The sequence below is a fragment of the Mobula hypostoma genome, chromosome 24 (genome assembly GCF_963921235.1).
Source record: "Mobula hypostoma chromosome 24, sMobHyp1.1, whole genome shotgun sequence".
In the NCBI taxonomy this organism is placed as follows: Eukaryota; Metazoa; Chordata; class Chondrichthyes; order Myliobatiformes; family Myliobatidae; genus Mobula; species Mobula hypostoma.
This window is the reverse complement of record NC_086120.1, coordinates 23294258-23321736: the sequence shown is the minus strand read 5'-3', so window position 1 is coordinate 23321736 and position 27479 is coordinate 23294258. Positions and strand designations below refer to the sequence as shown.

The following is a 27479-nucleotide window of genomic DNA, read 5'->3' as shown; positions in this document are numbered from 1 at the left end:
GGTCCTGGTTCCTGCCAGATCCACGGTTCTCGCGAAGCATTTAGCAGGTGGCGAAACAAAGTCAAGGGAGGAAAGTGTTCTAGCCTGAGAGCAGATGAATTATTTATCCCATACACATATTTCATTACATACAACAGAATTGTGTTGGTGCTTAGTAAAGCTTAGTGCCATTGTGACACAGATAACTAATTTCCCTCATGCTACCCTGTGTTTTTTAAGGGTTTGGAGAAATTTACCAGGAGCACCAATGGGGATTTCCCCTGTGGAGCATTGCGTTTCTTACTCCTCCTTCGGCAGGTTGTGGTGTGTTTCGTAGGGAGCTGGATTAAGACTAGCAGCTCGACATATCATCTCTGCCCTTCACTAAACTGAGGACTGAAATTTTGAACCAGCTGTTCCACCTATATAGTTGGAAAGGTGGGGTTGGGAATTTTAATTCTTCTGCTCTCTTTATTTGAATTGGGTGTTGTACCTTTGCCCAAGGACACATGAGATCTCTACTTTGCTTAACTAGATTCTGGAGATTGACTCCTGAGATTTTTAGCATCATAATTTTTTTTCCTTTGTGACAATTCTGATCTTAACAATTCTTAATTGTTAGTCATTCTCATTGTTTGATTTTACGATCGTTTTGTTCTGGGATTTTCTCTACTTTCATTCTGCGAAACAGACTGAATTAGTTGTTTAAGGGTTTCCCACTAGCCTCGGTGACCAGTTTGTTCGGTACCTCCTATACTTAATAAAGTGAGCACTGAGTGTATGTTTGTGGTCTTTTGCTTCTGAAACCCAGCCATTGGAAGGTTTGCTGTGTTGTGCATTCAGAGAAGCTCTTCTGCACACCACTATTTTTGCCCACAGAACTGCCACTCACTGGATTTTTCATTTGGTTTTCACATCATTCCCTGTAAACTCTCGAGACTGTTGTACATGAAAATCCCAGGAGATCAGCATTTTGAGATAGTCGAACCATCTTGTCTGGCACCAACAATCATTCCACAGTCAAGATAATTTGGATCATATTTCTTCCCCGGTCTGATGTTTGCTCTGAACAACAACCGAACCTCTTGACCCTGTCTGCATGCTTTTATGCAATGAGCTGCTGCCACATGATTGGCTGACTAGATATCTGCATTAACAAGCAGGTGTATCTAATAAAGTGGCCACTGAGTTCACTACATATAATATTTGGGTAAGTTTTAAGAATAAGTTCTGCATAATATATCTTTTGCTTATGATGTAAGAATTCTTTTGATTCCTGAGAGTCCTCAGATTTTTCACCATACCTGCCTGACTTCATTTTAAGATTGGAGTGCTGAATGTTGACTCATCAAAGGAGTAAATAAGATCAGTATAAGATAATTTTACAACAGTGGTTAGACTGAGCTATGAAGAGTGGAAAATTGTGATCGTCTTACAATCTAAAGGACAGATTTTCTAACTTTTTGAAACTACTTGTACTGTGACCTGCCCTAATTGAGAGATTGTGGATTTGGCAGTATCAGGCCTCTGCTGCCAGGATCAGGACTCTACGCCCTTGTCCCAGGGTCTCTGGTCTCCCTTGGGGATCTCCAGGATTCCTCCCTTTTGAAGTGATCTGGGATCTCTGGCCTCCCTCCAGTATTCTCCTAGGGGCTTGTTGTCCATCTAGCCAATTCCTGTTGGGGGAAGAAAATAATAATTCTGAGCTACACATTTTAAACATCTTAAGCAAGTACAAGAAGAACTGACTTATGTAATTTAAGCTATTTCTTTATTCAGAAACAAATATTCCACTGAAGTGCAAGTTAGCACAATTAACAAAGGACAATATTACTTCAACACAATTTTATCTGTTTTGTCTTCAACACAGCCACGATTCAGGAAGGATATTTGTACATCTTTCAAAATGGAAAATACTGCCATTGAATAACTCCAAGCTGAATGAACATTTTAAGCTAAATACTTATCTTTAATCCTTTCCTGCTTGTTTGCAACTCCTTGTACATTGACCCCACCTTCATCCTCTCCTATCCATTTAACCCCATCAGCCTTGCAATCCCTCACGGTATGTCCCCCTCCTCCAAGCTGGACTGTGTGATCCGCCCTGATTTTAATCGCTATCCTGTCTGTTGCCGTACCTGTTTGCTGCCAAGGCTTTAATCTTTGTGTGCAATCTTTAAATGGCTCCCTATATTGCTTTTTTTTATATAGTAATTTTTGGACCAATCTTCTTACTCTCACATCAAATTCTACACTGTTATGTTAATGGTGCTAATGGTTTTGTTTCCGTTGACAGGAGTTGGCCACTCTTTGAGGCAGTTATTCAAGTCTGTGATCTGTAACAAATAATGGACCAGCGTATCGGGGTTCTGTCTGAGTAGTATTTGTAAGGCAGCAGTTTTGGGTAGTGGATGATGGTGGTCTATGATTCGTTCGACCTAGCCCCACTCACCATTTATGTGTAACCTATCAACTCATTAGAATGAAATTTTCCGAGTGTGCTGGGGAGGTTGAGGGCCTGATGTTGTGAGGTCAGGCTCCACTGAAGGCTAGAGGCCTGTGTGGTTGGGTGGGCTGTTCTGTTGCTGTTACATTGCTGCTGTTGTTATTGTTGCCTGTATTGTTCTGCGAATATGGTAGGCGTGCTGTGTGGGCGCCAGAATGTGCGACGACCCTTGTGGGCCCTCCGGAGCCCATCTTTGGCTTGTGTTGATTGTTAGCACAAATGACACTTTTCACTGTCTGTCTCCATATATTGTGATAATGAATCACAGAGTCAAAGAGCAACCAGCACAGATACAGGCCAACTTGTTTATGGATCTTTGAGTCTAACCACTTTGTGTGTGCACGCGCAACACTGGCATCACCGAATTGGGATGGTGTGGAAGGAAGCTATTGAACCCATATTGTACCATAAAAGCAATCCTTCTGGCCTCGCTCCCCAGCTTCTGTGAAAAGCCTTGCTTATTATTTCCTTTCAAGTACCTATCCAGATCCGCTTTGAATCCTACAATTGAATCTTATTCCACCGCTACCCCTGACAGGTCATTCTCGATCCTACAGTCACTGTAAAATCAATATATTTTGTCACGTAGTTTTGGTTCCTTTAGCCAATCACTGTTTCTCCTAATTCTTGATCTATACATCAATAGGAGAGGGTTCTCTCCATCTACTCTGTCTGTACTCTTAACCGGTTTAAACCTTTCTACCAGATCTTCTCACAACCTCTTGAGTTTCAAGGAGAAAATCCCCAGTTTCTTTAGTCAATCTCACTCCAAACCACAACCTTTCATACTATCCGTTCCATTTCCTCTAAACAATTTTCTACTACTGCCTATTTTATTCCACAGCCTTAAACCTTCATTAAGCCCACTACGTGGCACCTTCTGAAAAGCCTTTTGAAAGCCTGTATGTACACTTCAAGAGTAGTCCCTCCATAGCCCCTCTCTTGAAAATCCCCACCTGTCTAAAGTAATTTGCCTTTCACCAAGATCAGATCTGGAAAGACTCAGCTGATCAGGTGGCATCCATGGGAAAGTGGAACAGTTAACGTTTTGGATTGGGGGCACTGTGGTCAGAATGGGGCCTGCTGTCCGTTAATGACATTATCTCTTGTTTCTCTTTCAGCAGGCACTTCCTGACCTGCTGACTGGTTCCAGCTTTTTTGTTTTTTCATTCCACTTATCTAAGTGACACTACTAATTCTGTCTTTTTATCTTTGTTTATAGAACATTTCCCACCATTGTGTTTAAACTGTCTAATTACAAAGTTTATTTATGTACCAATTTTTTTTCTGAGAAAGGTTACAACATTTTAATATTTCTTCTCGGGCATCGCCCTTAATCTTTATGTTCGGAAAATTACGGCCACAGCTCTGCTGTTTACTCCCTAATTCCCCTCAGCAACCTTCTGGGAAATAGAACCCGAAAGCTTTTCTTGTCAGTTTGAGAGAGTATATGGAGTCATGTCGCAGCTGGAAAGATGACTGTTTACTCCTTCCCATGGATACGGCCTGACCTGCTGAGTTCCTCCAGCATTTTGTGTTGTGTGTTGCTCAAGTTGGTACCCAGTTGTACAGTGCTGCTCTGGGCTGGCAACCCAGCTTTCTCATTCAGTATTGACATAATCCAGGGCCAACTAATTCAGAAAGGTGAATGGTACCAACTGACCACAGCTTCTCCCTGCACATTTGAGCAATCAGGGCCACTGCTTAATAGCACTGAAATAACTGATGTCAGAAAATTGACTTAAAGTTTCCTCTTTTTAAAAATTTTCCATTTCCCTTTTCTTTTAAAATAGGAATACAGTGCTATATTTGTTAGTTTGGATTTTACTGGCTCTGCCACACAACCCATGAAGTTTTAAGAATTCAAAACTAAGGCACCCACCCTTTTTTTATAAGAACCCTAAACAATAGAGATTCTGCAGATGCTGGAAATCTTGAATAACACACACAAAATGAGGGAGGAACTCAGCAAGTCAGGCAGGAATAAATATTTGATGTTTTGGGCCGAGATCCTTCAGCAGGACTGGAAAGGAAGTGGGCAGAAGCAGAGTAAGAAGGTTGGGGGGCGGGGGGAAGAGAGGGGTGAAGAAAGGAGTAAAAGCTGGCAGGTGATTGGTGAAAAAAGGCATGGGGAGGGGCTGAGTGGGATGGAAGTAAGAAGCTGGGAGGTAATAGGTGAAAACAGGTGTGGGGAGGGGCTGAGTGGGATGGAAGTAAGAAGCTGGGAGATGATAGGTGGAAGAGGTAAAAGACTGATGAAGAAGGAATCTGATTGCAGAGGAGAGTGGAGCATGGGTGGAAGGTAAGTTGGAGGAGAACCAGAGGGAGGTGATAGGCAGGTGAAGAGGAGAGAGGCAGTGAGAGGGTAACCAGAATGAGGAATGGAAAAAGGAGGGTGAGAAATTATCGATATTCAAGCCATCAGGTTGGAGGCTTCTTGGACAGAATGAGAAGTTGCTCCTCCAACCTGCGTTTGGCATCATCATGGCAGCAGAGGTAGCCACCAGGAGATCTTGTTTTTTGTGGTGGATGGAGAGAAATTGTTTGGCCTAAGTGTAAAAAGCCATCAGAATCAAATGATTCAAAGGCTTCTTTTTTGGTCCCCTAGTTTTTTTTCCCATATTCCTTTTTTTAACTTAATATTTAGTTAGTTTCCTAACTTTTCCTGAACTGCTTTCAAATGTTTCATGCTGTGTAGTTATCTCTGAAGTCGGCAGTGGTAAATATGACAAACCATCTGCGTTGCCGTGTTGTTTGGTCCCCTTGTGTTCAATGTCATGCATGTGACCTAAGAAAAGAGACCATCGCTGCAGCCTTTGTGCTGTCATCACTGGAATGCCTTTTCTTGGGTTGAAGATTGACATGAGAGGCTGATGATCAGTCAACAGGGTAAACTTTTGGCCATACAGGTAGTGACTGAATTTCTTGACTCCCCACACAAAGCTTAGGGCCTCTCTGCCAATCTGTGCGTAGTTGCGTTCAGCTGAAGTAAGCATTCTTGAGGCAAAGGCTATTGGTCTTTCTGAGCCATCTGGAAACTTGTGCGATAACACAGCTCCTATCCCATGGGGCGAGGCATCACAAGCTGGTCGGATAGGTAAGGAGAGGTCGAAGTGCGCGAGCACCCCGTCTGAAGTTATGAGTCTTTTAGTTTCTTGAAATGCTTTCTTACAGCTCTCATCCACTTCCATTGTGACCCTGTCTGTAACAGTGCATTTAGTGGGTGTAGGACTGTGGATAGGTTAGGCAAGAACTTGTGGTAGTAGTTTACTAGTCCAAGATATGTTCTCAGCTGAGGCACATTTTCAGGTGGTGGTGCCTTAAGCACCGCTTCTATCTTGTCTTGAGACATGTGTAAGCCATCCTTGTTGATCACATGCCCACAGTATGAGATTTCCTTCTGAGAAACTCATATTTCTGTCGATTAGCTCTGAGCTCATATTCTCGTAACCTGGTGAGCCTTTGTTCAAGGTTAGAAAGGTGTTCGTTGTCATCTTTGCCGGTGACAATGATGTCATCCAGGTAACACTGAGTCCCTGGAGCGCCCTGCAGGACCTGGTCCATTGCCCTTTGCCGGATTGCAGGAGCTGATGCTATCCCAAACACCAACCTGTTGTACTGGTAAAGTCCTTTGTGTGTATTTATTGTCAGGTATTTCTTGGATGCTTCATCGATTTCCATTTGGAGATAAGCCTGGGTCAAATCGATTTCTGTGAAATGTTTCCCTCCTAACAGGGAGGCAAAGATGGCCTCAATATGAGGTAGAGGATACTGTACATTGCAGAGAACTGGGTTAACAGTCACTTTAAAGTCACCACATATGCGCACCTTGGTTTTCCTGGTTTTGTGCTGGAGGTTTTCGTCATCACTGGAACAATAGGCGTGGCCCATTCACTCCAATCCACCTTTGACAGGACCCCAGTCTGCTCCAGATTTTTCTGCTCTGCCTCTACTGTAGGACAGATTGCACATGGCACTGGTCTGGCTTTGTGAAATTTTGGACATGCGTTTTCCTCAATCTCAAGCTTTGCCTTCATGCCCTGAAGTGTTCCTATTCCTTTCATGAACACTTCCTCAGAGTCAGCAAGTATTTGTGACAGTCTCTCAGATGTATCCTTGCTGCCCTCCTTTGCTGACACATCTGGTGCCTTGATGGTGTGCCAATCCAACTGGATTTTCCTGAGCCATTCACGTCCCAGCAAAGGTGGTCCTCCATTTTTCGGTACATAGAGGTTCAGCTGCTGTGTTTTGTCTCCGTAGGTCACTGTCACTTTAATTTTGCCTTTGGGACGCACTTTCTGTCCTGTGCAAGTCTTTAGCAGTAGTTTAGTTCGTTTCGGAGGTATGTGAGAAAACAGTCGTTTGTAGTCGTGTACAGAGATCACTGTTAAAGCTGAGACTGTGTCCAACTCCATTTTCAGTCTCACGCCTGCCACTTGTGGAGTGATCCATATTACTCTTCGATCATCTGTCTCTTTCATGCTCTGAAGTTGCAGACAAGACAATTCACTTTTGTCTGAGTTGTTTTCATCAGAACTGCTTTCTTTCATTTTGTGTACACTGTTATATTTTCCTTTCTGAGGTTTCTTGTTTCTCTGTATTTTGTCCTTTTTCTGTTTTTTACTAGCTTTGCATACTCTGCCAATGTGGCCTTGTTTGCCACAGTTTCTCCATTCTTTGTCTTTAAACCAACAGTCATCAGAGTCATGTGACATGTTCCCACAACGGTAACATTTCTTTCCTTCATTTCTGTTCAGTGACATTTTATTTGCATCATATTCTAGAGATTTTTGTTGTACCTTGGAAGCACCCCGTGCTGCTGTTTCCGTTCATATTGCAATGTTCAGTGCCTTCTCTAATGTAAGATCTTTTTCACACAGAAGCTTCTTCTGAGTGGTTTCACAGTGCATGCTACACACTAAACTGTCTCTCAATGCGTCCAAATTGACAATGTTCTGATAATTTACACAATTCAGCACAATATTCAGAAATGCTTTCATTTTTGCTCTGGTTCCGATTGTAAATTTAAATCTTTCAGCAATGACCAGTGGTCTGGGGTTTAAATGCTGTTGGAGAGTGTCTACTATTTGCTTGAACGTTTTGTCAGCTGGCTTTTCAGGGGTTAACAAGCTCCGTAGCAGCCCGTATGTTTTTGCTCCCATTATACTGAGTATGGCTACGTCTACACTACGCCGGATAATTTTGAAAACGCCAGTTTCAAGTAAAAGCGACAGGCGTCCACACTAAACGTTTTTCAAAATATCTCTGTCCACATTAGACGGATATTTGGGCAAATCTCCTCCTACTGGGCATGCGCAGGACACACAGAAAACAAGCGAAGAGGAAACGGTATACTTGGTGCGTGTTTGTCCAGTTACAGAGTAGAAAGTTAAAAGGAATTGCTGTTGGCTCTCGCATAGGAGGACTTAAAACTAAAAAAAACAAATACTGGAGTGTATGGAGGCAACTGACAGGGAGCTCACAGACAGTATGACCCGGCTGACGACGAACATTAAAAAACTGGCTAACTCTGCTGCATTAATAAAGCACCTTGTCAAATGTATAAAACATGACTGCATCAGTGTTATCTTGTATTTCCATACAATGTTACATTAGGCTGTTACACAGCTATTGTCAGAGAAGTACTTGCATAAATAGGTAAAGCACCTTGGTTCTTGGTTCTTGATCCTCCAAAATATTCCACATGGAATTTAAACTGGAGGTGGTGGAGGGTGTTTTCTGTCCCTACCTTCATACAAGCAAGGACAGAAACCAGGGCAAAGTGAGTATACTTATTTATTCAGTAAGCTATGGGTCGAAGTATTTGCTGAGTACATTTCTGACTCTTCTGGCTTCAGTCTCGTTGCCGTCTGTTCTGAAATTGTTAGGTTCTGCAAAGTGCAGAATCAATTATCTATGTGATGATTGTATGCTCTGTTTGGCAACAATAAAGTAATAATAATAATAATAAAACAACAAAATGCCGGGCTGTCGCCATCTGTTCCGGCACGTCATGGCAGCGGTTTTAAAAACCTCCGGTTACCCCATACACACTGCAACGGATATTAGGCGTGTTCAGATTTATTCACTCTGGAGACCGTTTATGAAAATCTCCGTTTTCGGGGGCTGAAAACGCCGTTTCAGTGTGGACGGAAGGTCAAAACGAAGAGAAAAGGCTTTGTTTTCAAAATTATCTGGCTTAGTGTGGATGTAGCCTAAGACGCTGGCTTTCTTTTCATCCTTAACACCGTTAGCCTCACAATGTAACTCCACTCTTTCAATGTAAGTTGCCCAGTCTTCAATGCCACTATCAAATGCTGTAATGGTTCCAATCATCACCATCTTTGTTATGTTAATTAAGCCCCGTCCTCCCCTTGTTTTCTTTTTTTTTGACTCGCGTGTCCTTTTTGCTAGTGCAACGAGTGCACTCCGTCTAGATGCGTCTAGATTCTCTCTCTTCTCCAAGTGTCGTTATCAACTAAAATATGGCGTTCCGATAAGATGTAGGTTCATAATTCTCGTCGCCAATTTGTTGTGTATGTGGCCTGGTTACACAACAATGCTATTTAAAAAAAATGCTGGAGACGGGAGCTAAGTTTCATGGTTCTTTACTGGCAGAGAACGAACTCAGCTCACACGTACAGATCAATACGCACCTAATGCATGCAACAACATGTTACTAAAACATAAGGTAGTCCCATATTATACAGTAGGCTATATGGTCTCCATCCATGGGAGTGGCCCTCATCACCATGGCAACGAGTGCACATTGACTTTGCTAGACCATTCATGGACTCTTATCTTTTTAATTGCCGTTGATGCACATTCCAAATGACCAGAGGTCATCAAAATGAAGACAACCACATCGGAAAAGACCATGACAGTTCTGAGGACCATGTTCACCAGGAATGGCATACCAGAACAAATCTGCACAGACAATGGATGACAATCTGTCTCTGAAGAATTCCAAAGTTTTGTGAAGAACAATGGAATCAAGCACTTTACGTCGGCCCCTTACCATCCATTCACAAATAGCTTGGCAGAAAGATTTGTGCAGACATTCAAGAAATCCATCAAGGCAATAGACAGCAAAAATCGACCACTGCAACACAAGATAGACAACTTCCTCCTTGCCTATCGTAATGCAGTACATGTAACCACTAATCAGACTCCAGCAATGATGTTTCTGACCAGGAACCTGAGGTCCGACATGGATCTTCTCAAACCAGATGTACGGCGTGATGTGGAGAACAGACAGTTCAAACACTTGAATGCTAAGTCAACACCGAGCTTCAGTCTGGGACAGTCAGTTCTTGTACACGATTACCAGACTGAAAAGTGGCAGCCGGGTACAATTTCTGCCATGGACCGGCCACTGATGTATAGAGTACAGGTGGGAGAGAACGTATGGAGACATCATGTGGACCAAATCCTGAATGCTCAGGTGGAAAACACAACAACACCTTGCCCTGACTCCCCTGACATAGAAACACTCCTGATGTGACCACATCAGCTTCATCTACAGATAAGCCTGTCATCAGTGCTGAGGACCTACCTGAGGTACCTGTGGAGACTCATTCCCCAAAGCAAACATTTCAGGTCAGACGTTACCCAGAGAGGCAGAGAAGACCTCCCCCGCCCCCCGAGACTTGAGTTATAAAAGTCAAAAAAAAGACCAAATGTAAAAAAAAGGGGCTTATTATAATTTGATATCATTAGGTTACTAAGTAAACAATTGGTAGGTGTTTGTATGTTAAGGGTAAACATATTTGTTTAGCGTAGTGCCCCAGTAAAAAAATAGTTGATACACTATTAAAATAAAAGGGGAGGAGTGTACCATATAGCCTACTGTATAATATGGGACTACTTTATGTTTTAGTAACACGTCGTTGCATGAGCTATTAGGCGTGTATTGATCTGTACGTGTGTGCGGAGTTTGGTTTTCTGCCGGTAAAGAACCATGAAACTTAACTCCTGTCTCCAGCATTTTTATTAATAGCATTGTAGTGTAACCAGGCCACATACACAATATGAAGTCACGTTTCAATAGCTGGTTCACTAATGTAGTGTAGTGGTCCCCAACCAAAGCATGTGCTACCGGGCCGCGAGGAAACGATATGATTTGGCGATATGAAACGATGAGTCAGCCGCACCTTTCCTCATTCCCTGTCACACCCACTGTTGAAGTTGAATGCACACGAGGTCATTACGCAAGTGAGATCATTACCCACGTGTCATCCATCTCAGCACGGGAAGGAGATCAACTTCTCGAGCTTGCAAATGATGGCGGGCTGAAAAGTATGTTTGATATAACATCTCTGCCGGCATTCTGGATCAAAGTCAAGGCTGAATATCCTGAGATAGCCACGAAAGCACTGAAAACGTTGCTTCCATTTCCAACATCATATCGCTGCAAGCGGGGTTTTCTGCAATGAATGCCACGAAAACTAAATTGCGGAATAGACTGGACATAAGGAACCCCCTTCGAGTATTGACTTATAAGTGACTTATAATTGACTTATCACTATATTCATACGAGGAAAATATGCGCTGTGTGTTTAATATTCGTTAGATAAACCCTTTCAGAAACGAAATTGAGTGTATTAGCCACTTATAAGTGACTTATAGTTGACTTCCTATATTCCGGTCGTGATTAACACCCCCCGCCCCCCGTCGGTTGGTCCACAAGAATATTTGTCAATATTAAACCGGCCTGCGGTACAAAAAATGTTGGGCCCCCTGTCGTAGTGCTTCCTCAGTGTTGCACCGGGCTGGCAACGCAGCCACCTTTCTCCCCAGAGTGTTAACATTACCCAGGGCTATCTGACTCAAAGGTGAGTTAAGTGGGATGGGAGAGCAACGATTCCTAAAGCAAGCTGGAGTTGCTCAGTGTTTTCAGGGAAATTGAACAATTAAGCCCTGTTTGGCAATAATTTAAAGGGATTGAAATTGTGTATCTATGTTTCACCGAGAAACATATTAATTTTTCCTCTGATCTGTTACAGTACACCACCCTCTGAACTCATGCCAAATAACACAGGGCAGGCAGCACCTACTGATCTGGAATGTACTGCTGGAGTCCCTTGTGAAATGGCTTCGTCAAAAAAGGAAGTGCCTGAGAACAATGGTAAGTCTGTTCCTTCTCTGTGGGGCATTTTATAACCTGGCTGCTCAGCATTTATTAGGGAAACATGTTTCCAAAAGACCTTGATTATCTTTCACTTTTTGAATTGGATGACTTGGAGCCTTGATTTCTAGTTTTTTCAAACTTACAGTGGTGTTTCCAAAATCACTGGTTCCCAAGAAGAAACATCTTGAGGGATGATCAACTTGTCTAACTAGGTCTTGAGGTTATTTTGAGAAGGGAGGGGACGGTTAATGCAATTGAGCTTGGTGGAATTTGATGTTCATTTTTCAAGATTGATATTTTACTTGAAGCTATTAAGTTATAAACCATAATAGTATATTATTAATGGGATAGATTTTTTTTGCACTGATGACATAACGCTTGTAGGGGATCAGGTATTTTAAATCAAAGAAGTGTTTTCTAAAATAACCAAAGGCAAGGGAACCACATTTACTCTAAACATTACGGTACTTATTTCAGTACTTTGCATCATGCCATCATGTGATTTCACTTTCTGCTCCTCAAGCTTGTTTCTTTCTCAAATCTTCGTCAACATGCTGCCTCTTCCAGAGAAGCTGATTGATGACTGGAAAATGTAATGTTAGTTCTGTGGTAAGGCTCTCAACTCTGAGTCACAGATGGTGGGTGGAATTTGCACTGCAGCACCTCAGATGGATGGGCCTCGTTTGTTAATGATGCCAAGGGAGAGTTGCTATATCAACAGGGCTGCATGAGTAACAGCACAAGAGATGAGTGAACTGTGGTGAAATTTTACTGATGATTCAGAAATGAGTAGGAACGAAAGTTGTGATGAGGACTGTGTCTCTGAAGGTTAAGATAGGTTAAGTGAGGAGGAAAATGGATCAATGTGCTGTTACTTTATTGAATTCAGAATTATGTTTAGAATGAGGGCTGCAATGGTGGATGTGTTTGTGGGGGGGAGTGGAGAAGGCTGCATTAGTGCAGTGAAGGCTGCATTGAAGTGTGTGTGGGAGGGAAGGCTGCGTTACTGGCAACGCAGAGTGAGTGGCTACAGCTTTAGGACCTTTTTGAATCGAGCTTTAAGGCTAGATTTTATCAGGGCTAGAAAGGATCTTTGCACTGTTCAGGAGCTCTTCTGGGCTGCATTGTGGAATTTTAAGCACAAATAGCGCTCATAGTTCTGTAATCTGTAATAATTTCTGGCATTGCTCCCAGTTTAACTGAGACACTCCTCATTTTAAAGAGAAGAACGCTGACGACATGGGATTAGGATCAGAATCACTTTATTGCCAGAATGTGAAATGTACCAAAACTAATTGTGGTTCAGTGCCAAGCATGAAACACAGGACAATATGGGAACAGACAACACGATAGCAACCAACAGTTTATAGGAGAACAGTGCAAACGGTCATGAGCAATCCACAATTAGCAGAACGGTCACATGCACAAACGCCAATAATCAAACTTCAATAAATGTGAACATATGACGAGGCTCAGTAATCGTCAACAGAACGAGGGGAGCAAGGAAGACCATTTAAGAGGTGTTGTGCAGGGACGGTTAGGGTATTATACCTGAGTGAGTTTTATTGAGAAGCTGGATAGCTGCAGTAAAGAAGCTTGGGAGATGGATGACCTGTAGTCCTGGTGGTGGTGGACTTGTAGTGTCCCCCTGGTGGTAATTTGGTGACTGTTAGGGTGAGTGGAGTCAGCAGTCATTTTTTCAGCTCTTTCCTTCGCTCTGGCAATGAGCGGGCCTTTTAATGTTGGTAGCTGACAGCCAGTGATCTCCACTGGTTGGACCACTCACTGCAACTTGGACTTGGAGATGGAGGAGGCACCGGGAAAATAGAGGTGGTCGCAGCACTCTCGGTGATGGCTGAGTGAAAATACACCCTGGGGTGTTACATTTCTTGTGCTGGCGTAGGAAGAACAAGCTCTGCTGGGCTTTCCCAATGATCAGTGTAACGTGCTTGTCCCTCCTCAATGTATTTGTCATGGTAGTCCCAGGAATTTGAATGACTTGACCACAGGCACAGCCTGACTATTAATTTCCAAGGGGGGAGGGCAGTAGGGGGTTGTCAGCAGAAGTCGATCCTCATTTCCACTGTCTTGATAGCAATTAGCTTCAAGTTGTTTCGAGCACTTCATGCTGCAAGACAGCCTACCTCTCTGAAAGCAGACCACATCATCATTAGAGACAAGGCCAACCACAGCTGAGTCATCTGCAAACTTTAGGGATTTACTGGATTTGTCTGTGGAGGTGCAGACATATGTATAAAGTGAGAACAGGAGGGGTGAAAGAACACAACTGTGGGGAGAGCCTGTACTTACAGACATGTTCCCCGACTCAGCCATCTGACTGGTCAGCTCTTGGGCTGGGAAAGACCCAAGGTTCTGCAGTCAGTGTGAACTGTCTGCTTCCTACTGACTGCAAAAAAACTAACTGGTGACTAACCCCAACAGGAGCAATGTTGCCTGTGAGGCTCTGAGAAGGATCCTGTGAGTGAGCGAGTCACTGAGCCAGCTATCAAAACTAGGATCGGCTGTGCAGCTAGTAGGGTGGAGGGAGGGTTGTCAGGACAGGGAGAAGGTGAAAGAGGCAAAGGAAGAGAGGGGTTAAGAGACAATAAGGTTACCAGCAGCCCAACATTGTGTTGCTGTTTTGGTAATTTTTTTTTAGGAAGTTATCTGTCTGGTACAACACAACATTGTTGTTCTCTGCCCTGTATCTTCTCCCAACCCTGGGCACTGTCCTACAGGGAGATTCTTAGACTGGTCCTGAGGTGAATGAGGGGCACTTTCTCCCCTCCTCATTGGAAATGTGGGAAGAAATCCATACAGTCAGAGGGAGAGCATGCAGACTCTGCACAGATAGCGCTGGACCGTGAATGAGGGACACTTTCTCCCCTCCGCTTTGGGAATGTGGGGAGAAACCCATGCAGTCAGAGAGAGAGCACAGATAGCGCTGGAGATCAGCGCTGAACTTGGGCAGTGAAGTAGCAGGTGTTCCGGCTATACCACCGTGCACTGCACTTGTCTGGTACGTGTTCACTACACGTCGTGAGCAGGGAGAACTTCCGTTGACTAATTCAGTGCTTTCAGTTTTAATCAATATACCTGCTCATTGGGTACCTTCTGCCCCTAATAAACTGGCCACTGAATGCGCTGTAGCCCATCCACTTCAAGGTTCACATGTCGTGCATTCAGAGATGCTCTTCTGCACACCACTGTTGTAACGTGTGGTTATTTGAGTTACTGTCACCTTCCTGTCAGCTTGAACCAGTCTGGCCATTCTCCTCTGACCTTTTTCGTTACAAAGGCATTTTTGCCCACAGAACTGCCTCTCACTTTAGTTGTTCACATCAAGCTCTGTAAACACCAGAGAGCGTTCTACGTGAAAATCTCAGGAGATCAGCAGTTTCCGAGGTACTCAAACCTGGTCTGGCATTAATAATCATTCCACAGTCAAAGTCAATTAGATCACATTCCTTCCCCATTCTGATATTCAGTGCAAACAACAATGAACCTCTCGACTTTGTCTGCATGTTTTTATGTGGTGATTTGCTGTCTCATGATTGGTTGATTAGATATTTGCATTGATGAGCTAGTGTATGGGTGTGCCCAAAAAGTGAATTTTAGCCTGGATATGGGTTTGGTATTGAAACAGAGGGATAGTAACAAGGGTGTTCCTGTGAAATCGGGAATTCCTGAAAGTTAGGGAGTATTATTTTAAGTGGGCTTCTTGCTTACAAACAGTCTGATGGACAGATGGGTCTTTTTGAACTGGACAGGTGTTTGAGACAGATAGTTAGAGAGTATTGGTGGGAACTGACAGCAGTGTGGTGTTCTGAAGGCTTGTGAGACGGGCTTTGCAGTGGCAGAGTACAGGATGGGTTGACTTGACCTAGAAGATTCACCTTTGCTGACAACCACCCACCCCTTCTCGACTAAGGACCTTGGCAAATAGACCATCTCTCAGCCATTTTTGTGTCATAGAGACAGGACAGCACAGAAACAGGTCCACAGACTTATCTAGTCCTCGCCATAACTGCCTAGTGCTAGAAATTGGATTAATCTTTATCCCGCAACATGAGATATCTGTCAATGATACTGTTTCCCTTCGAACCCTCCTTCTGGAGCACAAATGGGGAAACTGACTTGTGTAGTTCTGTGTCTATCACTGATCTCTCCCAGAATAAGCTCATTTTCATTCTGTTAGGCTGGACTAAGCCAAGCTCCAGTAACTGATTGCACTTACCTTCCATCACCCCAACAAGGTTCTGATGTCTCACCAACAGAACCCACTCACCATCCTTCTCCTTTTCCCCCTTGATTATGCCCCAGTTTGATCAACAAACCAGTACTCTGCCATCTCCCAAGCCTCACCTGAGATTCCGATTGGAATCTTCCACCCACCTACCCCACCTTTCCTCCCCTCGTTAAGTCCAACCTCGGTCCTGGGAATTGCAGGGCGCACAAAGAAATGCTTGTTACAGCTGTTCAGCTGCGGCATTGAGTGTTACTGAATACCAGATGTGGCACCTTTGATGCCCTCTTCTCGTTGTTCATCAGGAGGAGGTACAGAAGCCTGAAGGCACACAGTCAGCGATTCAGGAACAGCTTCTTCCCCTCTGCCATCCGATTCCTAAACGGACATTGAACCCTTGGACACTACCTCACTACTTTTTCATTTCTGTTTTTGCACTAGTATAACATTTCAATATATGTATAATACTTACTGTAATTCAGTTTGTTCTCTATTATGACGTATTGCATTTTACTGTTGCGGCAATATCAACAAATTTCACGACATATGCCAGTGATATTAAACCCGATTCTGATGGCAGAATATACTTTCCAGATTCTGATACCTGCATTGGAAAATAGTGGTTAGAAACCAGCAGGGTTGGAAGCTGTCTCACCCTCATTTACCAAACAAACAGTATAACATATGTATACAGTTTTGCTTCAGAAATTAAAATCTGTTCGTGTCAACTTCCATACTTCACCCTTGATGCAAGTAACCAAGAATTTCTGGACAATGAAGTTTCTAGAGTTCACGGGTCAGGAAGTCGGCAACGAAATTCATAAACATGTTCCGCTTGCTTGTAAATGTACTTGGAGAAAGCAAGTACAATAAAATGACATTTTCCTTTCCATTTTACACCCCCATTTCCTAGAGGACAAAAGTTTGCTATAAACTGAAGGCTGTATTTTGAATAGAAATGTGACTCTTTCATAACAACACAACCATTTTGGAATTTCCAGCAGGCCAACATTAAACACTTTGGAAGGCATGCAGTTAAGATGACTGAATTGATTTTTTTTTATTTGCTGTACCTGGGCAATCAAGGATCAGCTAACCGCTTTGCCAGGACTCCATCACTATCGATGGGGATTTTGTGCGGCTTTGAAAGTTGTTTACTTAATTCCTCTCTCGGCCTCTCTGACAGTAGCTGGGAATGCAATTGTGGCCTCGTTACAACACAGTTTTGGGCAGCAAGATAAAGCCAGGCTTGTAACTGGGGTTCCCTGTCATGTGCCTCCATGCAGGAAAACTGCAGGGACTTGCTTCTTCTCAGCTGCCTGGACTGGAAAACCGGCTCCTCCAGCTCCCACCAGTCAGAGTTAAATGTGGAGTCTGTATTCATTGATTGGTTCAGGGAACCTTGGATACGATGTGGCCCCAATGACTTTGCAGAAATATAAAGTCAAACACAGACAAGACACTGTTTGTATTGCAGAAGAATAGTCGTTTTGAAGAGTTCTTGTTCAATAGCTTAAATGCAAATATTTTGGTTGACGTAATCTACTTGTAACCTTTTGAAATGTTTGAGTAAGGGGAACAGGGAGCGTAGTGACCTTCAATCTATCTTGGAGTGCCTGAGTGTGGGTAGGCTTTGTAGCAGGGCAGCTAAATCTGCAGAAACAATTTGCAGGTTGCTAACTTACTGCTGTAATGGGGAAACTGCAGACAAGACTGAGTAGGCAATTTAAATGTCAATTCCTTATGAGGAGCAAGTTTAACTGGAGTTTTGAAATTCCAGTGCAGGCTCACAGTTCTTTGAAACTTGCTGGTGGAATTATGGCGGAGAGCTGGGTGGAGTCGAAAGGTTCTGGGGAGCCGACTAACCAAACTGGTAACTGCCACTAGAACTTGTGGACCAGCTGGGAGCCATCACCCTGTGTCACTTCTTCCTTTTGCTCTGTTTGCTGAGTGGTCTTGTGCGGACTGACAACTTCGGCCGGTTTTGGCACTTTGGGACGCAGCTGCCAGCTCTGCAGGAGTAGCAGCGGTGCCATGCTCTGCTCCCAGGGCAAAGCAGTGAGATCTGATGGAGGAGTGTCTGTGTTGAGTCTGGGGTGACTACAGTGATAATCTACGTGCCTTTGGCCCTCTTTCCATAAGCATGGAGCAGTCCTGCGCAGTTCCATGATCCAACCGCCTTTACTGTCCAGCAATCCAACTTCCTCATTTAAATGTCTGCCAACACACTTAGTCAGCAGACCAGAGGAAGGTCCTTTTAAACGCACAATGTGAACAATGTGTGTGGCTGCAGTCGGACCCATTGGGTCACACTGTGTTCAAGCAGCCCCAGAGCTCCAGTCACCAAGGAGAGGTTTACACTAATCCTGTTGTCTTCTCCATACACTCCCATTAACTCACCCCAGGTTTTACTGTTCACCAGCACTCTAGGGGAAATTTTATCAGAATCAGGTTTAATATCACTGGCCTATTTTGTGAAATTCGTTGTTTAGCAGTAACAGTACAAAGCAAATGTGTAATAATAGGGGGGAGAAAACAGAATTACCTTATATCTATATATATATATATATCTATATCTATATCTATATCTATCTCTCTCTCTCTCTCTCTCTCTCTCTCTCTCTCTCTCTCTATATATATATATATATATATATATATATATATATATATAATGTGTGTGTGTGTGTGTGTGTATATGTGTTCAACAGGTACATTTTAATGTCAGAGAAATGTAGACAATATACACCCTGAAATTCTTTTTCTGTGTGTGTGTATGTGCAAAACCAGAAAGTTTTAAAAAGGCACGAGGTAGTATTCATGGGTTGAATGTCCATTTAGAAATTGGATGGCAGAGGGGAAGGAGCTGTTCCTGAATCTCTGAGTGTGTGTCTTTGGGCTTCTGTACCTCCTTCCTGATGGTAACAATGAGAGCAAGGCATGACCTGGGTGACGGGGGTCCTTAATGATGGACGCCTCATTTTTGGGTTCTCACTCCTTGAAGATGTCCTGGACTAACCTACCATCCCATTTCTTTGGGATGTGGGGAGGAACTGCTGGAAACCTACCAAGCTTCAGTGAGAATGTGCGAAATCCACACAGGCAAAACCCCAGATCAGGACTGGATGCTAGTTGTTGGCACTGTGCGAAGCAGTTTCAGCCACACAACTGCTGTTACTTGCCCGCCATTTCTTGAGGAGTCTTTAGAATATAAAAGCAAGGATGTAATGCTTAGGCTTTGTAAGGTATTGGTCAGACCACATTTGGAGTATTGGGAGCAGTTTTGGGCCCCTTATCCAAGAAAAGATGTGCTGGCATTGGAGAGGATCCAGAAGAGGTTCATGAGAGTGGTCCTGGCAATGAAAGGGTTAACATTTGAGGAGCTTTTGATGGCTCTGGGCCTGTACGTGCTGGAGTTTAGAAGAATGATGGGGTATCTTATTGGAAACTATCGAATACTGAAATGCCTAGGTAGAGTGGATGTGGAGTAGTTGTTTCCTATAGAGGGGGAACAGTCTCAGAATAGAAGGATGTCCCTTGACAGCAGAGATGAGGAGGAATTTCTTTAGCTAGTGTGTGGTGAATCTGTTGAGTCCATTGCCACAGATGGCTGTGGAGGCCAAGTTGTTTGGTACTGTATGTTTAAAGCAGAGGTTAATGGGTCCTTGATTGGAAGGACATCAAAGGTTACTGGGAGAAGGCAGGAGAATGGGGTTTGGATGGATAATAAATCAGCCATGATTGAATGGCAGAGCAGATTCGAAAGGCTGCAAGGCCTAGTTGTATGGTCTTAATGGAATCTCGTGTAGTGTCATTCCTGTGATTTGAACAGAGATAACGGCAGGCTGTTGAATCTCTGCCCCGACAGCAGAGATGCTCCTGGTTGGACCTTCGGCGTAGGACTTTATTCCCTGGAGAGCAGGAAAATGAGGGGAGATTTGATAGAGGTATAGGGGTATAGATAGTTAGACTGTAAGACCATAAGATATAGGAGCAGAAGTAGGCCATTCGGCCCATCAAGTCTGCTTCACCACTCAATCATGGGCTGATCCAATTCTTCCAGTCATCCCCACTCCCCTGCCTTTACCCCATACCCTTTGATCTAATCAAGAACCTATCTATCTCTGCCTTAAATGCACCCAATGACTTGACCTCCACAGACGCTCGTGGCAACTAATTCTACAGATTTACCACCCTCTGACTAAAGTAATTTCTGTGCATCTCAGTTCTAAAAGGACGTCCTTCGATCCTGAATTCGTGCCCTCTTGTCCTAGACTCCTCTACCATGGGAAATAACTTTGCCATATCTAATCTGTTCAGGCCTTTTAATATTCGGAATGTTTCTATGAGATCACCCCTCAATCTCCTGAACTCTAGGAAATACAGCCCTGGAGCTGCCAGACGTTCCTGATACGATAACCCTCTCATTCCTGGAATCATTCTTGTCAATCTTCTCTGAACCCTCTCCAATGTCAGTATATTCTTTCTAAAATAAGGAGCCCAAAACTGCACACAATACTCCCAAGTGTGGTCTCACGAATGCCTTATAGAGCCTCAACATCACATCCCTGCTCTTATATTCTATACCTCTAGAAATGAATGCCAACATCGCATTCACCTTCTTCACCACTGACTCAACCTGGAGGTTAACCTTTAGGGTATCCTGCACCAGGTGCCACACATGAGGTTGCTTAGCAAGATAAGAGCCCATGGAATTACAGGGAAGTTACTAGCGTGGGTGGAGCATTGGCTGGTTGGCAGAGAACAGAGTGGAAATAAAGGAATCCAATTCTGGCTGGCTTTTAAATGCCAGCAGGCTTTTTCCACTGAGGTTTGTGTGGTTGTACAACTAGAGGTCGTGGATTAAGGGCAAAAGGTGAAATGTTTAAGGGGAACATAAGGCGGACTTCACTGAGAGGATGGTGAGAGTGTGGAATGATCTACCAGCGGAAATGGTGGATGTGGGTACGTCTCAACATTTAAACCAAGTTTAGACAAGTAAAAAGCAGAGCTATTATTCTGCCCAGTTCCACCTAAACCACAGCCCCCCACGCCTAAATGGAGGTTTATGGAGGGCTATGGTCCAGGTGTGGGTTAATGGGACTAGGCAGCGGTTGGATGCGTTGATGGGCCATTTTCTGTGAGGTAACGCTGTATGGCTCTCTGACTCTACCTGGTAATGTGGGGGTCAACAAGTGAGGAGAGAAATGGACCTCCACATCCTCTGTCACCACCACTCCTCTTGCGACTGCCTGCTACACAACTTGTATTTTATTTGGTCGTTACATTTGAACGCAACTTGGTGTCAAATAGATTAAAATATCCCTCGTGATAGTTAGTATGTAAGTACCTGGTGATCAGTGCTTGATAGAAATAAATTAATACTACTAAAATGCCTTTGTTTTTTAGATGTGCTTCAGCTGGTCTCACAGAGTCTGGGATCTCCTGGCTTAAGGCTTTGCACCACAAGTAAAGATGATGAGGTCAAACTGAGAACAGATGAATCCGGAAATCCGGAGCAGCAGCCGATCACAGTGCACCAAATGTTGACGGAGTCTGTTGAGAAATTTGCTGACTACATGGCGCTTGCTTCAAAGCAAGGTGAACACTGGAAGAAGATGACATTTAAACAATATTATAATGAATGCAGGGATGCCGCCAAGAGCTTTCTGAAGGTAGATGATGTATATTTCTTTCCGAACGCCAACAACTCAAATTCATTATAGTTTTTGTATGTAGACTGATGTTAATTTAAAAAAAAGAATGGAAATAGCTAATCTGACTCATGATTGCAGCTATTAAATGATTCAGCCTAGTAAGTGATCAGTGACATATAACCTTGTGCCCTAGTTTCACTGCCATACTTTGCCCACGTGTTTTTGGTGCCGCTGACAGCTCATCTGTTGATTATTAATTTGGCTGGTGTCAGCCCCATACGGGTTGCAGAATAACGCAGCACAAAATCAGCCCCTTCTGCTCAACTCGCCCTGCAGACTTGAAGGAGGGCAATAGAGGCCTGCGGAAGTTCACTGCTAGTCTTACTAACTCGCTCCAAACACTTCCAAGTTTTTGCAGCCCATTGTTTTTTTTGTGTGTGTGTTGGTCACTAACCAGAGAGTCAAAATGAAAAGATACTAGTTGTAGAAAGACTTGAATATTATCAACCTAACAGAGGGGACTAAAAGTCTGCCATGGAGTCGTATATCCAAATTGAAAGTGGTTGTAGGCTTGGACAGATAAAAAGGCTAACCTTATAAAAGTCCACAGTTTGGAATCGACCAGAACTTGCTGGAAGTTGATTGCAGATCTCCACTCTTCTGATCCGGTTCATTGTACTTTCATTGGACTCCCAAATGGACCTAACATGTCCTTAGTGACTCACAGCAATAACGTTTGCCTTGCTGGTCCCAGCCTTGTAATGGACCTCTTTGAGAATTGCCTGCTCCTGGTTGTGGACATTTTTGATGTAGGTAGGTTGTAATTTGGTGATCCGTGTACCCATGCAGGGAGTAGTGTGTCAAACCTTCCCTGCTCCCAGTGTAAGGTACAAATAAAGCTCCCACCTTCAAACAGTAATTTTCACCGAGAGTTGAGTCAGAGCTCATTTTTGCTTATTATTTTGCTATAAAAGTGATGAAATGTCATGTAAAGTCTAATATGAACATTTTTCTTCCCCTGTAGCTTGGACTCGAGCGGTTCAAAGGTGTTGGTATCCTTGGCTTCAACTCTCCGGAATGGTTCATTGCAGATATTGGAGCAATTCTAGCTGGGTAGGACGCTTATTACTAATAAGGTGGTGATGACAGAGATTGTTAAATTTGTTGACAATGACTTGTTTCTCTGTAAAAAGCAATATAGAACCTTTTCCCCTCAATTGATGTAATTTTCACATGAATGTTCAGCCACGCTGGACTGAAGTTCTGGCAACTTTCTGATATCCAGCCCAGTGTCCTGATTTCATGCATGGCCAAGATGGTGAATGTTGCCAAACTTTTTGAGCCTTAAAGTTAACTCGTACATAGTTTCCAGTATATTATTATATTTCATTATTGTATGTTAGGACAATGAAGCAATTACAATATTATTCATGCAAGCAAGGATTTTAATCTTGGTTTTTAATTCCATATTTCATAAAAGATTAATAGACCCATCTAAGTTTATTAGATTTCTGGTATGATCATCCAACAAAATCATGGAGCATTACCCCCTCCCCCTGCCACTTTCCTTCTTTTGGCTTTTAGTCCCTGGGTTCACAAAACTGGAGAGGACACTGGGCCGATATATAGCTGGAGAATTGGGATAATATTTCTGGTCAATATGAGAAAGTCCTAAATAAAGTGCGTTATGGGTAAGTGATTGTAGATTTGGAGTTAGAGTGGAGAAATGGTGGTGATTCTCCTCGGAACAAACTGGGTGGAGCAGCAATTTAATAGATTTATACGGGACTGGTTCTGGTTTAAACAAGGTAAGAAAACGAAAGCTACTCCCATGAGGGCTCCCCAAAGTTTTTTTATGCCATGGACCAGCACCATTAGGCAAGGGGTTTGTGGACCTCTGCGATTAGTACGTGGTTCAATGACCAAAGGGTTTGGGTTGGAAGGAAAGATACGGGGGAATGCGAGGCCAGTTCTTTTTACCTGCAGTCATATTATATGGAATTCCCTGCATTAGGTCTAGGTTGGTGGAATGAGAATCAATCAGAACGTTGAAAATGGAGTTATCTAGGCACAAGTAAATTGGGAGAATAATTTACAGAAGAATTGAGAGTTGAAAGCAAGGAAATGAGACTGCTAGTATTACTAGGGGCTTCGGACTCAGTGGATTCAGTGAACACTTTCTGTCCCTTAGAGAGCTGTTGCTTGCCTTTTGTAGTGTATTTTAATATGTAATTGTGCATGAGAATGAAAGAGATCTTAGTTGCTATGGGCATGAGTGTATACATATCCCAACACAGAGTTAATGGCTCTATACAAATTGAGTTTATTTCTGAGAATCCAAATCCACATCCTACAATAAAACTGATTGCTGATGTCATCAATCCCACAGATTTTCTGGGGAATCATAAAGCACAATCAATTTTTTTTTAATGGCAGACACTTTTTTTTTGTATAAAAGTTTGTGCTTAAGGTCATTTCCACCCAGTGTGCCATTATCTCATTCCAGACGCCCTTTTCTTCTTGCCAAATGCCTAGCTGGCAAATATCCCCTGTCTGCGTGTCTGTCTTCGTATTTGCGACTGTATAATGGAGCCAAGCCTATCCCTGAAGAATGAGGTGCCCAGCCGCATTCTGCAGCAAGGAAAGCACAGAACCAGCCTGTGACTATTGCAGACACTCACCTGTCGCTTGCTCGCTGCAGTGGAAGTTACAGAATCGTAGAATTGTTGTTCCACAGGATGAGGTCATTCAGCTCTTTGTTAGGATTGCTTCCTGATAGGGCAATCCCTCTCTGCTGTTCTTCCCGTGACAATGTATATTAATCTATTTGAAGTGCACATCCAATTCTCTTTTGATAAGCTATGAGATTACAGGTATCAGATACTCTATATATAACCTTGAGATTTGTCTCTTTTCAGGCAGCCACAAGACAAAAAAAAACTCCAATAGAACCCATTTAAAAAAGACTCGATGTGCGGGGAAAAAAATTGTGCAAACAATAGAAGTAAGGAAATGACATTCAGAACTGAAATTCACAGGTATGAGTCCACAGCCAGGAAGCCAGTCATCACTGCAGCTGATTCAGGAGCCCGTTAACTGCAGGACTTAGGCTCAGTTCAGCTCAGAGACAAGTAAACCTCATCTGGGATTTATTTTTACAAAGAAACCAGCGTGGAGGTTTGAAAATCCTGAACGGGCGGGGTAGGTCAAGGCAGAATCCAAAGATAGCATCGGTAAATAAAAGATGGCTACTAATTAATACAGTGGGGGAAATAAAGCAAAAATCCTGTCGTCAGAGAGCAGAATTTATGACTTAAAGCTCCTGAGAGTTGCCTTCCCGACGAAAATCAGATGAACAGTAGAGAAGTATACAAGACTGCTAAAGTAGGGTGGTGGGATGGGAGCAGGCTTTGAGGTGGAATGAGTACCTCTGGTTGAGCTGAATGGTCGCCGGTGTCAGACGGACCAACAGTGACGTTTTGCAGGCAGCTTACAAAGCTACTAGATATTTCAGTAGATGTACTTCTTCAGAACTGCAATCGCTGCAGTCTGCAGCCTGTAATTTCCCTTTTAAGGGCGTTCTTTTGAGCTGACTAAACGATCTGGCACTTCTGCGATCTCCTGGGGGATTCGGCGAACTGGCCTCTCTCTCGAGAGAGAGCAGGTGCGGCCGGGGCGGCCATTGCTGGGGATGGACGCTGCGTCCAGGCCTGATGGCGGAAGACGAACCTGTGGGTCGGCTCCATTACTTTGCGCCAGTTAAAGCGTTGAGCAAGATTAAAACCGTCAAGGAGGAGAGTGGAAAATGAGCAGGTGTTCAGCGCTGTCTGCCTGCGTTTGATCAGCCACTTTCTCTTCTCGCTACTAGCATCGGGCGGGGAGGGGTTCCGCGCCGTCAAGTTCGGGAGCAGTTGTTGCCCTGCAGCTACTAGACTCCTGGACAGATTCACTGTTGGGGACTCTGAAGTTCATGTTCCACATATTTTTCCTTTACTTTTTTAAAATTATTTGTGTGTTGATCAAGGCTTCAAGACTGAAGGCCGAACTAACGTTAAGCTCTCTACTCCGCGAGATTTGCTCGCTTTAGCGCTGACCTGGTTCTACAGCTGTGTCCTGCAACCATCAGCACTCGCCTGAGCGCCAACCTGGCTCTGTGGTTGTGTCCTGCAGCCATTGGACTCCTGGACCACCTTCGCCTGCCTCAGCGCTAAACTGGCTCAGTGTCTGTGGACTCACTTTCCGGGACTCTACGACTAATGTTCTGTGTGTTATTGGTTTACTTTTCTATTGTTTGCACGATTAGTTCTTTTCTCCCCCCATACGTTAGGTGTTTGACGGTCCTTGGTGTGTGGGGAGTTTTAATGGGTTTCATTGTGTTTCTTTGTTTTGAGGCTGCCTGCAAGAAGACACATCTGAAGGCTGCATACAGTATGGATACTTTGCTAGTAAATACACTCTGAACTTTGAAGTGTCCAGATTCAGAGCAGAGATGCTGAAAGGTAGAACAAGTTCTCCTTCACCTGTGCACCAGATCCCACCTGGCGACTTCATGGAAGATGATCCTCATAAATGTATCGGCACATGTTAATAGCCATTTAGTAACAGGTGAAAGCTCAGCCAGTTCTGCCTCCTCCCGGCAATTACCTCGGCTTCAAGCGCCCTCATCAGGAATTTACTGGACAATTTTCAGAGATGAACATTATTACAAATATTGTTTCTTTTATTGTACAGTGGAGTGGCTGTTGGAATCTACACTACAAATTCACCTGAAGCCTGTCACTATGTAGCGAACGACAGTGAAGCAAATATCTTGGTGGTAGAGAACAGCAAGCAACTGCAGAAGATCTTGCAGGTCTGTTGGCTCCTCTTCAAATCACTTGAGGATCTAGAATCATGTTTTTAAAATTTTTGGAAACTTCAGTCTGTAAGCATTGGTTAGGCTAAAGGAAGTGGCTCTGCATTTTGCCCAAAGCTGTTTGTGTTAATTTTCAATATATTTCAGTTGTGACAATTTGCTGTCAGATATCACATACTCAGGTACAGCCTGTCTTATGGTCAGGTTACAGGCATCAGAATATCTGCACCACTTGGGCCAGCCTAGGTGAGACCACTGTGTGGGCATGGAGCAGGGACTGAAAGCACGACCTGTTATGCATGAGCACCCTGCAAGCCAAAAGGCATCCGTCACCAGAGAAAGGCAGCTGAACAATCATCTATGAAGCAATGACTTCCATCAACCCACACTGGACTGGTTCAGGCTGGCATTAATGGTGCTAGCCTAGCTCAGGATGGAATAGGTTTGTTGCAAACCCAGTTTCATTCAGAAATATAAAGAGTAAAAGAGAGGTGAGTGTAGATAATGGACCGCTAGAAAATGATGCTGGAGCGCTAGTAATGAGGTACAGAGAAATGGCGGATGAACGTAAGTATCTTGAGTCAAGTCTTCACTGTGGAAGAAACTAGTGGTATGTCAGGTATTCGAGAGGGTCAGGGGCAGAAGTGAGTCTAGTTGCTATTATGATGGAGAAGGTGCTTGGGAAACTAAAAGGTCTGAAGGTAGATACATCAAATGGATACACCCCAGGGTTCTGAAGGAGGTAGCTGAAGAGATCGTGGAAGCATTTGTGATCTTTCATACATCACTTGACTCGGGAATGGTTCTAGAGGACTGGAGAATTGCAAATGTCACTACAGAAGGGAGGAAGGCAGAAGGAAGGAAATTATAGGCCAATTAGCTTGACTTCAGTGATTGGGAAAATACTCAAGTTCATTATTAAGGATGAGGTTTTGGAGTACTTTGAGATACATGATAAAATGGGTCAAAGTCAGCATAGTTTCCTTGTGGAAATCTTGCCTGACAAAATCCGTTGGAATTCTTTGAGGAAATGACAAGTAGGATAGACAAAGGAGCGTCAGTGGATGTTGTTTACTTGGATTTTCAGAAGGCCTTTGACAAGGTGCCTC

The 27479-nt window shown here is 43.6% G+C and overlaps 1 protein-coding gene across 6 annotated transcripts in view; it reads left to right on the top strand.

Annotated features, from left to right (window-relative positions):
• Window positions 1-27479, top strand: part of acsbg2 (acyl-CoA synthetase bubblegum family member 2) — a 75983-nt gene that overhangs the window by 18748 nt on the left and 29756 nt on the right. For all 6 annotated transcript variants that reach the window (XM_063032090.1, XM_063032091.1, XM_063032088.1 and 3 more), the window contains exons 3-6: window positions 11491-11612; window positions 21268-21533; window positions 22540-22628; window positions 26247-26367. In XM_063032090.1, coding sequence (XP_062888160.1) covers window positions 11491-11612; window positions 21268-21533; window positions 22540-22628; window positions 26247-26367 — 598 coding nt within the window. The remainder of the gene's footprint in view (window positions 1-11490; window positions 11613-21267; window positions 21534-22539; window positions 22629-26246; window positions 26368-27479) is intronic.